Source organism: Actinia tenebrosa, unplaced genomic scaffold (genome assembly GCF_029948245.1).
Source record: "Actinia tenebrosa isolate PJP-AT-01 unplaced genomic scaffold, QUT_ActTen_1.0 PGA_scaffold0__85_contigs__length_37466705, whole genome shotgun sequence".
Lineage (NCBI taxonomy): Eukaryota > Metazoa > Cnidaria > Anthozoa > Actiniaria > Actiniidae > Actinia > Actinia tenebrosa.
In genome coordinates, this window is record NW_028292569.1 from 21,108,697 (window position 1) to 21,121,421 (window position 12,725).

General features: G+C 37.0%; 2 protein-coding genes and 1 pseudogene across 7 annotated transcripts in view; 2 read left to right on the forward strand and 1 right to left on the reverse strand.

Moving 5' to 3' along the window:
• Positions 1–12,725, forward strand: part of LOC116296762 (uncharacterized) — a 46,084-nt gene that overhangs the window by 10,164 nt on the left and 23,195 nt on the right. For 4 of the 6 annotated variants that reach the window (XR_016120739.1, XR_016120743.1, XM_089035392.1 and 1 more), the window contains exon 2: positions 10,991–11,074. The exons of 1 other annotated variant lie outside the window; for it this stretch is intronic. The gene's annotated coding sequence lies outside the window, so the exon portion shown is untranslated. Of the gene's footprint in view, positions 1–9,286; positions 11,075–12,725 lie in introns of those variants that run through there. One more of the 6 variants, XM_089035385.1, reaches the window with a different exon arrangement.
• LOC116292446 (uncharacterized) lies at positions 1,544–7,414 on the forward strand (annotated as a pseudogene).
• LOC116292445 (uncharacterized) lies at positions 7,405–12,360 on the reverse strand. The gene is made up of 3 exons (XM_089039191.1): positions 11,958–12,360; positions 8,263–9,290; positions 7,405–7,764 (listed from the first exon to the last, which is right to left on the reverse strand). The coding sequence occupies exons 1-3, from the start codon at positions 12,358–12,360 to the stop codon at positions 7,405–7,407; spliced, it is 1,791 nt and encodes a 596-aa protein (XP_088895317.1).

Consider the following 12,725-nt stretch of genomic DNA (forward strand, 5'->3'; position numbering starts at 1 on the left):
GCTTGACAAGTTCACGATAAAAATGACCGAAAAGCAATATTTTGAAAACTTTTTAAAAGTTGAGATAAATTTTGAATAAAGCTTTTAGGTTTGCCATAGAGGTTGATTAATTTACGGCTCCATAAAATTCATTCAATGCTCGGTATAAAAGCCATCTATAGACTAGAGGCGTACGTTGATGGGGTTGATATTTGTACAAAACAACTAGTCTTTTCTTTAAAAGCTTATGTACTGGTAAAACAGTCTTTTGCAGTAATACCAACAAAAAAGTATTTAGTATTATAAAGTTACCTATATGCCTCTAAGCTCTTGTATGCTTTCATTAATTTTTTGTCAAAAATAGACGGTGTTTCTACTAGGTACGTGTAAATCTGTCCAAAGTCCAGGTCCGGCCAAAGAGTAGGGTCGGTCGACCAATTTTCATCTTTTATGATGTATGGGTCCGGTAAAATAGTTCCAGATACACCAAAACCTAATTTTTTCCGGTACCGTTCTTTTGCTTCTGATGGCATACCCATTACATATAAAGAAAATGAATTCTTAGTGTCCTTAGCCATAGCCAAGAGACGGCTTTCCCCAGCCGTCAAAAATTCCACCGCGCGTATGAGTCCGAATTTGACGGCCAGCTTCGAAATGCACGAGCGGATGTTACGTCAAAAAAAGATTCCATGAAACCTGCCAAACAAAATTTTAAGGTGACTGCCTACTTTTGGAAATTGATTTAAGCTTTTCTTAAAACTTCGATTTTCCGAATTGAAATTTAATGCTGATTCCAAATCTGGAAAGAAAAATAGGGTGTGCCGTGCTCGTTTTCGAGATAATCAGCATTTAATGGGAGCCTACGCACGAGCTTTTGGAGTAAAAATTGCGCCACCGGAAGTGATTAGAAAAAAAATTAAGATTCATAAGATAATAGTTATTTGCAGACTATATGATTGCACGAATAAAGGCTAGTCAATCATTCTACAATAATACATGGATATTTTCGACAAAAAGACAGAGAGATACATTGATTTGTCATATTTTGTAGTTTCGGTGCTCTTAAAAATTCTCATAAAGTCGAACAAAAATCTCTACAAAAATCTATTTTTTCACGTGTTCCTGATTTAAACTTTTCCTAAAATGTTGATATAACCTTGATTTTTAAGAGTTTTTTCGAATGAGCTATCAAAAAATATAGAGTCCCGTGCAAAATTTGAGGGTTTTGCCCTGTTGAAGCTCAAAACGCGTATGGTTCTTCAATAAAATCTTGTAGATTTTTCAGCGGTTATTGAGCGCGCGCACATCGTGGGCTCACATCGTGGGCTCAAATCGAGCGTTCGAAAGTAGGCAGCCACCTTAAGGTGGCTGCCTACTTTTGAACATTCGATTTGAGCCCACGATGTGCGCGCGCTCAAAAACCGCTCAAAACCCTCAAATTTTGCACGGGACTATATTTTTTGATAGCTCATTCGAAAAAACTCTTAAAAATCAAGGTTATATCAACATTTTAGGAAAAGTTTAAATCAGGAACACGTGAAAAAATAGATTTTTGTAGAGATTTTTGTTCGACTTTATGAGAATTTTTAAGAGCACCGAAACTACAAAATATGACAAATCAATGTATCTCTCTGTCTTTTTGTCGAAAATATCCATGTATTATTGTAGAATGATTGACTAGCCTTTATTCGTGCAATCATATAGTCTGCAAATAACTATTATCTTATGAATCTTAATTTTTTTCTAATCACTTCCGGTGGCGCAATTTTTACTCCAAAAGCTCGTGCGTAGTCTCCCATTAAATGCTGATTATCTCGAAAACGAGCTCGGGACACCCTATTTTTCTTTCCAGATTTGGAATCAGCATTAAATTTCAATTCGGAAAATCGAAGTTTTAAAAAAAGCTTAAATCAATTTCCAAAAGTAAGCAGTCACCTTAATGTGCTCCCTTGTAAGGACTACTTCCGAAAACGTGGTGGTATCGTCGTGTACGGGTTAACCATCTACGTCATTTTCGGAGCACCGACGGGTTAACCATTACGTCATATTCGGGCAACCATCGGAACAAACTACTATTCGTGTCCTCTACTACTCTTTTCTACCTCCACTGCCGGAAGTCGAGAAGTCTAATGTTCGCGTACTTCACTTTTTTCCAAAATCCCTGTGACACTGTGACACTGCCGGAAGTCAAGTAGTCTTCCAAACAGGGATCCCAATCAGTATACATTATTGGTCACGTGCTGAGTGAATTTTCCGCCATCTTGAAATTTGAAATGTGCTATCATCCATGTGCTTATATTTTAGGAAAGAATGAAAGTTATACTTCCACAGGTAAAGAAATATTTATTGGAGGTAACGAATGCATACGAGCGATGCCCACATGGTCCTGAAGTCATCAAGCCACCGCCAGTATTGCCATCGAATGCAGAACCGCCATCTCCAGCAGATTATTTGTTACCTCCTGTGATTGTTTGGGATCCCTTATTACAATTTCGAAATATCCTTTCTGGGAATTTGTTTTGCCCAAAAAGTTGTCATGCCACCGACTCTGTTCCTCTTAAAGCAGGTAAATGGAAAAACTGTGTCGGGAGTAGGAATGAACCAAGGAAAATCTACGGTAAAGACGAGATTGCTTTGCTAGTGAGTCGTGTGTATACCTATAGTGATGGACACGAACTGATTGCACATGATCCACTTGTAATGGACAACATCCCTCCTGAATGTTTACAATTTTTTCTATCCCACAAAAGCGGGATTACCACGGAACTTTCACGTGCCGTTACCGTTTTGGCAAATGCAGGACTGAACTTTACAGAAATTGAACGTAACATTGCTCAAGAGTATTATGATGCTCACTGGTTAAGAGAAAGTAAGTTTAGTAGACAAGTAGAATGCTATGTGACTCAAGAACACGGCAACGGTAAGAATAGTAAAGATGTTGACATAGATGCATTCCCAAAATGTGAAAATTGGGTATAACTCCCATCAGATGACATCATCATTGGGTGCTTCATTCTGCATTACGAAGAGAACAAAATATTTTATGCGAAAAGAATGTGTGACTTGTCTGCTGTTCATATTAGTGCAGATCACACCTTTAAAGTAGCACCAAACATTGGCATTAAATTACCAGACAATAAATGGGTAACACAATATGATTCTTTATTTTGTGTGCAAAATGAGAAAGGTCAAGTTCTTGCCTGGCAGTTGACTAAAGGAACATCCTTTGACCATGAAGATAGTATTTTAAAGGCACTTAAGATTAGACTTGATAATCAAAATTCAATTTTAGACGCCATTTATGTTGACAACTGTTGTCACGTCCGAGGAAAGTTGGAGAGAGTTTTTGGAACTAATATACTTGTCAAGTTGGATCTATTTCATGCAATCGCAAGAATTACCCAGAAAATGTCTAAAAAGGCAAATCATTATATGAATAGGTCTTGCATTACTGATTTTGGAAATGTCTTTCGTGGAGACACTGATAAAGAGGAAGAAAGAAAAGAAAAAACACCATCTCCTCAACAGATCTCTGAAAATTTGATGCTTTCATCAAGAGATGGGCTAACGTGAAGCATGGTGAAGATGAGAAAGTTCTTACTTCTGCAGTGCTCCACGAAATAGAGTGCCTAAAGAAACACATCCAAAGTGGCTGCTTGTCAGACATTCCTCCTGGAGCAGGTTCAGAAAGGAATGAAAATCTACACAGGAACTTGAAACATATAGTATCTAGAAGCAGACTAGGTTTCAAATCAGCTCTTGCATTGCTCACATGCTTCTTTTATCAGTGGAATGAAAGGAAAGAGAACAAATTTGTTAAAGGAGTCATCCCCCCGATATCATATTATGCTAATCCAACCATTCGTTGCAATCCTCCAGTTGAAAGTTTTGGAATCGTGTCATCCGCACATTTCAGGGGTACAGTGGGCCAGGGGATTTTGGATGGTCTTGAAGCACATACAGATATATTTAAAATGCATCGTGTCCTTCAGTCTACATGCGGTTCAGATATTTCACAACCTTTGAAGCAAGTGTTAACAAAATGTCTCAACTATATGCTAGTAAAAGAGGAGATCACAACTATGAATAATTCAAGATCAATCAACACCCGTTTGATTCATTTGATGCCATGTACACTGACCCTATTCAGCAATCACAAATATCCCATGGTTAAAGACCCACAGGAAAGCAGATGTTCCCTGGAGAGGCTGTTATCAGAGTTCAACCTTAAGCTTCATGGACATCCTGCCAATCTACAACAAGAAGACAGCTTCTTTTTCTCAGTAATAACTAGTATCAAGTCACTGATTGATAAGCTTCCAAATCCTAGTGAGGAATATGATGAAGTTCAAGCAAAACTTCTCAGCACTAACTTCATTACAAATCCTGACAAGATGATGATGAGTATAAAACAATTACGGCTTGAAGTAAGTAAGGAATGGGCACACAATTCTTCAGAGTATCAGAAGTTATTGATAACATCAGAACTGAACTTTTACAGAAGAGACACAAAACTTCACAAGGAATGGCTATTTCATTGGTAAGTATTTTTTTCTTTAATAACAGCTAATTGTTGCCTTTTTACTCATACCATTTCTTTCTTTATTCTTGCCTTCTGCCTTCTTTCCTTTTCTGTTTCTTTTTGCTAATGATTGCTCCAAGTGGATATTGTATTCTAAGGGACTGGTCTAAAGTCCAGTAAAAATAAGGGAGTGGCTCACTGGCTTCATGCATTCAGAAAGGGATGGCATGGTCTAAGAAACACTATTCACAGTAAAGGCCTGGAGCATTACAGTAAATGTATAAATCATAAATTAAAAGTGGACCATTCCATATTTTTAATTGAAAAATGGGGATGAGCCATGCAACATCATTGCAAAATAAGAAGGTGGGTCACATAAAACCAGCCTTTAAAAAAAAAACTTCTTCTTGGCCAATTTTTTTTTTCAATGGTACTTTGAAACCAGTCCTTACCAATAAATTATTCTTTTTCAGGTGAACTGGGCAATCTACTAGCTATTGCTTGTGCAAAGATACTTCAGATCAGCTTTGTGATCTTTTCTTCCTTAGAGCACCTTCCCATTATTCCAGTTGTTCCTGCTGGGCCAGCAATCACAAGCAGATGTGTTTTACTTGGATATGATGTAGTAAGTAGTACCTACTACAGTCTAGAAAAGAGTTGCATTAAAAGTGGTAGTGTTTCGTCTGATGTACCATCTACCTCTCACACATCGCTAAGTGACATTGGAAGCCAACACTGTAATTGCGGTAGAGGGGCAGCGAAGAAAGATGTAGAACGTAAATTTTGTAAACAGGCTGTTGGTGGGCTACCTTCAAGATGTTTATGCTACATCAACATGAAAGGCTGCAATCACAGATGTCGCTGTAGCAACTGTGATAATCCATATGGTTCATCACAGAATGCTAAAGCTATTTATCATTTAACAAGAGTAAGGAACGCTTCCAAACTTAAAGGCCACAAGAACCAAAGTGATGTCAAGTTTCTTTTGGAAAGTAAGATAACCCCCCTCCTTGGATGGAATGATTTTGAAAGTATGCTGTTTGACTGCATGGTGGACCACATGATAGCTGAGGGGATTGAGATTGGAGCCCATACTTGCCTTTCCAATTACAATGAACTGCGCAAGATGTAATATGAAGAGGGTATCAAAAGTATTTTTCCAAAGAATATCAATCAGATACAAGGGAAATTAATGCACGTTAGGAAATGTGCATCTGTTTTTGAGGCCATGTATAAGAAGCAAATTGCATTGAACTGGTTTGAAAAATGAACAAAAACCTTGACATTTTGATGGCTACTTAAACTTGCCAATGTCAGATGTTACTGAATACATTACAACAGACATTGTCACAAGAGGGAATCACAGATCTTGTGCCTTAAACGTCTACACAAATTTATTTACAAGTTTTATTTACCTTCCCATTTACGAGGCAATATTTATATTCTCGATACCGTACAGTCTTGGTCAGGTAATTTCAACTCACATTTCAATAACATTTTTTTCAAATGAATGTATGGATGAGTTTATGACATGTACAAATTCAGTTTAGTATGATTTGCATTACCATATTTACATCCCAATATTCCAAGACTATAACGTTTTTTCAACAGAGCTTAAGGTTCAAGCTAAATACTGTTGTTTTCTATGACCACAGACTCATTTGCACAGGCTTAGCCTAACCTATGGCTCAGCTATTCACAGATAACAGATAATAGTAAACGTCTGTGGGTTTCCAAAATATTAGTGCTGTTCAACTTGTACATTCTTTTCATTGCTGTTAACTTAACAATTGATTTGCTATTAAAGAAGGCTTAATCCTGTGCAAATAACTCAGCCTACTGTTGATGGCCATAATTGGATGATAATAAAACTATTTCAATAAAGAAATTGTATATTACATTTCATGAATTTTTAGCAAGACAAAACAAAACAAAATTAATAGCATGCTTTATCTTAAATAAAATTTCTTTTGATGAATAAATAGAAGATATTACATGGGCGCGCGGAGATACGAAATTTATCTTCGAGTGTTGAAAAGATAAATATCGTATCTCCAAGCGCCCATGTAATATTCTGTTTATTATATAATTATCAATGGAGTATGTTTTGGCTTTTTCAGGCAATTCTTTCCTTGTATTTTTGAATAGCCATCGCAATGGTGTTTTTTTCACACGTGAAAATAACATGTTATTTTCACGTGTGAAGATATCAATTTTTCGAAATAGAGAAAAATAGATATTTCATTGGTAATTATATAATAAATGATGTTTATTATATAGATATCGAGGAAATACCAGGTTTTCTCTAGTGTCGAAAACTTAATATCTTTCACCAGTGGAAGATACCATATCTTTCACACCTGAAGATATCGCTGTTGAATCGGCTTAATGCTATTTAAAAAATTTCTAAGCTTTTGTTTTATTTCAGTTTCATCGATATCTTTATGATAAACAGAACATTACATAGGTGCACGGAGGTACGAATTTTATCTTCTCATGTTCAATTGATATCTCATGAGTCAGCGCAGCGAACGAAGATAAAATTCGTATCTCTGTGCGCCCATGTAATATCCTCTATACATCCAAGCTCAGAAGACCTTTCAAGTTGGATAACGAACAAAACCATCGGGACATGTATTTACAGTTTATCTATTAATAGCCATGAAATTCATTGTTACTAAATAAAATCTATCATAATAGCCATTTCTTTTGATGAAGAAATCATTAACCTTAGAAAATGAAAGTATGCAATGTGAAAGCATTATATCCAAATTTAGATCGTCTGGTACCAATGGTCTATGCAGCTGGATAATGAACAAAACCGTTAATTTACCTAAGGACATGTATTTACAATGTATCCATTCATATCCATAAAATTCATTGGTATTAAAAAAGTGTTGGAGTTACTGGAAATATCTTGCTACTTCCACCTGTTGTGGGGCATTTAACAAAAGGGTGGACCACTGATTGTCAGAGAGGCCATTCCTCTTTCTGAACTCATTGGTATAAGAAATGATGTCCATACCATATAGCTCTAAATTAGCTTCATTTACATGGATGGGGGGTTGCTTGAAAAAGCAATTGAGATCAACATTGACCTCCCCAAGCTTTTCCTTTTCAAGCTTTTTCATAGCTGCCATTACAGCTGCTGTGCTTGTATGTGTCAATCTGCACATCATCCGTGTGGTCACAAAGGGACCTGGCACTTGTAGTATTTTCTTGGCTGTACCAAATGAGTCAGGTGTTCTTCCATTGCTGACAATCTTAAAGGAAGAGACAGAGAACATCTTTGTAAGACTGTTTTTATGTGTTTTCTAAAATTAATGCATTTAATCATGGGTGAATGTGAGAGATACATGCCGAGAATGGAGGCTGTAAGCAAACATTCAAGGTATGTACTTCTTTTAAGCTAATAAGAATTGAGTTTGGATCATATTTGATGTCATTTCTATGTTCGATAGCAACAAAGACTATAGAAAAGTCACTCCAATTTATTAAATCCCCTAGTTTCTTTATTTGAAATACACCATTGATGCTGATAATGTTCAAATTTATAATTATGAACACTCCAAATTGTGTAGTTAGATACATCTAACATTGTTCTCATGTACAATTTCAATCTCTTACCTAGCAAGAAACATTTTGCAAAAGAGCCTATTACTTAATAAACCATCAATATCAACTGTACTCCATTAGATAAAATTTCTCCCCTGAAAAAACCTTGACAAAGCTGAGACCAACAAACATTTCATAATATTTACCTTCTCTAAGATATTTCTGTTGTCTAGGAACCAACTTCCTAGATGAAATGCACGTTTCATTGTCGTGACACCAATGACGGTGGGTATTACTGGTGCTGATGGCATTCCAAGGGACCTCGACATTTGGTGAATAAACACATGAAGTGTTACAGCCAATCGCAGAAAGAGCTTGGCAGCCTTGGATATATTTTGTGGGAGGTGCTCAGAAAGCCCCCAACAGAAAATCTTGTTTTGCGCCTCCACCAACTCTTTCTCCTTCTCTGCAAAGTAGGTAAATGCCTCTGGTGACAGTGTATAAACAACAGGTGCTGCATCATTATGTCTAGGAAAAATGTGTTCATAAACTGACTCCAGGTTGTGCACCTCATACTGCTGGAGCTGCTGTACCTTTGCATTTACTTCAATGCGTGTCAAGCGTAATGGCTTGGGACAACAGCACAAGATTCTGTCAACCAGCCCATTCCCCTTTTTTGCCATCTTCTCATAAATATTAAAGAAGCTGTCTGGCTGGCTAAGACCAAAGAAGGCCATGCCAGTGCGCAGAACGCGATCTCGCTTGGCTGTATTACCCTTGTTGACTGTCCACTGAGAATTATCAAAAAATTTGATCAGGAGGTCTTTATCAATGTCAGTGTTTTTCCCTGTACCAACCATTTTTTTCATCACAACATGGACTTCATCTTTTGCAAACCCCCCCAGACCTTCTGTTGTTTTTAAATGCACAAAGACACCACTTCTGGTGAAATCCTCCACAAGGATTGGCTTATCTGTGGTTTCTTCAAGAGGAATTATTGGATTAACAACTCCAGCATGAAGAGCGGAGCTTTTTCCTGCTCCAGGTGGTGCAAGAACAATTGTGAAGAGATTCACAGGCTCAAACTCCATCTCACTTATTTGGAGAGTGGTCTTGGGTGCCATAAGCCCAGAGATTGCCGTTAAAATTCCTGGGAACATGATGTCTTTTACAACATTATGGGCACTCGAAAAGACATCCAACCACTCTAGTAAATTTTCTGGGAGAACTTCCGCTCAGTTTAATTCTGTTTCATTGAGCTCTTTTATGGTTTGTTCCATAGTTGGCTTGGCTATATCTTCCTAAAAACAGAAACCCATAATCATGTTATAATCATTATTCACATAATTTTCCCCTCTTTCATGTATAGCCCTTTTATTTATCTCCTAACAAATTATAAGCTAAAAATTTGCTAATTTGCTAATTTGCTGACTTTCATGTGACATAATCAAAAACTCAAAATCTAAACTATACACCTTATGATAACATTTCTAAAATATGCTTTAGAAATCAGTGATATGAGTCACAGGAAAAAGTTTTGAGTCATTTTATATTGTGTCACACAATACCGTCACTGTATCTGAAGATCTAAGAAAATCAAAAATAATTTACCCTAGATGAAAGATTTTGCCTTGTGTATATTTATTAACTCTATTTCAAGTATGTTTTTGTGGAATTTAATCGAAAATATTGAATATCCTATTATTTCAGCCATCGAGGTTTCGTACGCTCCATATCAACTTACATTTTTACTAAAAGCACGTCATGTTCGCCCATAATTCCGCGACCAAATGACTTACAGCATTGAAACTTTACCAGCACATGTAGCTTTGACTAATTTACAAGATTTTAAAAGTCTTATTTTATAATAATGCGAATTTATGCTTTTGAAATTGAAGATGAAGTAGGTCAAAGCCAGCAATACTAAGATAATCAATTCGGCGCAGGATGCGGGTTTACAAAGAAATAAATACCTAATAAGAATACGAACCACTTAGACTATAAGTTTTTTTCTTATACTAAATTTGGCTTTATCCTAAGTGGGAATGACCAAGGGGTTTCGGCTGAGATTAACCTCCCACATATTATTCCATATTTTGAACATGTATAATATCGTGAATAGCCACAAACAATGTAAAGTATATGAAATTATAATGCGAAAGAACGGTTAAATTTCTATGAATAATGCATATCTTACTCACCTTTTTCAACAATTTAGGTGTAAAGGGATCCCTGACAAAGTAGATTTTTGAAAAACTTTACCTTTAAGGAGGATTCTTGAATGATCAAAGACACAATGTAAAATGTAGTACGAACTAGTAGCTTTCCCGCGCAAATATAAAGATTGGCGCGAAGGCTATGAAATACGATACTTCTTCGCACCAACTACAAGAATGGTTTTATTTCCGGCAGCGTCACAGTGTCACAGGGATTTTGAAAAATGTGGAGTACGCGAACATTAGACTACTCGACTTCCGGCAGTGTCACAGTGTCACAGAGATTTTGGAAAAAAGTGAAGTGCGCGAACATTAGACTACTTGACTTCCGGCAGTGTCACAGTGTCACAGAGATTTTGGAAAAAAGTGAAGTACGCGAACATTAGACTACTTGACTTCCGGCAGTGTCACAGTGTCACAGGGATTTTGGAAAAAAGTGAAGTACGCGAACATTAGACTACTCGATTTCCGGCAGTGTCACAGTGTCACAGGGATTTTGGAAAAAAGTGAAGTACGAGAATATTAGACTACTCGACTTCCGGTGTAGCGTGGCGAAACGGACTTCCATGGCAGAACTGACCTAATACCTCTTAGCCAATAGAAGACGTGCTTTTATCTACCAATCAGAATGCATGGTGAAACCAACTCATTGAATATCCTCCCTTGGGGGAAGGGGAGACATAGTTGAGACCACGTTGACCACGTTTTTATCTTCCAGTTGAGTGCGTACAGTATTCAATATTGTGTCCTCAAGCGTTTCATCAAGAATTCTTTTTGTCTTACTCTTGAAGACAATACCATGGTTAGTATACATTAAAATTTTGTTTATAAATATAGGAACATATAAATGAATTTTCATTTAGCGTTAGAACGGATAATAATCAGCTTGTAATGTTAGCCGTTTCAGCTGAAGCTGACCATCCAAAAATTAAATGTTGTTAACTCACCTCTCGTTGTTTTATAAATTTCGAGTAATTCTTAATAGAGATTTCTCATAAGTCCGATTATTTTACGCTACGTTTTACGCGAGTGTGAACTCGTGAAAACCGTATATTTGCATGACTAAGACAGCTGGGAAAGTCATTGTAATGGTCTAAGAAAAAAAAAAAGTCCATTTTTACACAAATCAATTCTTTATGGTCAATACAAGAATTTCATAAAACATATGAAATGCACAACTCTTAGAAAGCGACATATTTTTCATTTACGCTAATCTCACTCTTTGTTCTGAACATTATACAAAAGATCTTTTATTTTTCTTTATACTTTATTGTTAAGTGTGAGAGGCACTTTAGACTTTTTGAGGCACTTTGATATAGTATATTGTTAAGTATTTTTGTGCATGTCACTTTCTGCAAAGAAACAGGATTCCATTGTTTTTTGTCTGTTTCTAAATGACAATATTAAGATATGATGAAAGAGAATATGACACAATATAATGCGAAAACTATAAAGCAAAATCGTATTTAAATACTCTCAAAGTGACTGGAAAAGTCGTATGTGCCTCTCAGCCATGAACGCACATAATTCGAAAATAATTGGCTAAAACCACCGTGGATGTCGCCATATATTTTTGGAGGCTTTGTAGTCCTTTATGTGTTTAATGACATGCTCTACTTTTATTCTATACTTTCTGTGATATTTATTTTGCCTAGTAGCTAATCGGCGAAGTCTTCGAGGCATACGCCTCAGTTGCGCTTGTCTCCACGATATGCGAAGGGGACGACGAGCAGAATATCCTTTATCTGCAAGCAGCTCAAAGTTAAAAGGAAAGTCTAATGCTAATCCAGGTCCTATCGACTGCGCTCTGAGATAAGTCCCAGCGTCATTCAAATGACCTGGAAATCCAGCTTGTATGATGCTCATCAAATGGCGATGTCTGTGCCCATTGTAAAAGTTCTCTTGATTCTCCGAAGGCCGATTTATTGGGGTAAATGTCCCAACAATTGCTCCCACGGCGTTGGGAAAGTGTCTCCAGGTGCCTCGAAGATTTCTCCATTCCTGAATGCTCGGCCACGACACGAAACAACGAAAATGGTGCCATAAGATTGGAGCAATCTGATGAATAGTCCCAGAAACTGTAGACATGCTTACATCAAAAATACAAGCCAAGAAATCAAGACTAGGATATTTGCGTAGCCATATCAGTACTAACAAAACCCGGTTAGTTACGTCAAGTGTATATGGTCTGCCTTCTCTGACTCTGGGTTCGGTGTTTCTCCTTGATATAAGAATTTCACGACGAACATTATCAACCAGTTCAGTTAAGGACTCGAGTGTCTCTCCGGACAGCAGCCAGAAGATATACTCATGTCTCGAAAACATTCCAAAGACATCTCGCCCGATAAAATCATGCGAATTGCGACTTAAAGGGAGAAGAGACTGTGGAAATGGTTGATTTACATATTGAAATATTGTCGGTGGAAGTATGTTGACTAGAAACTGCAATATAG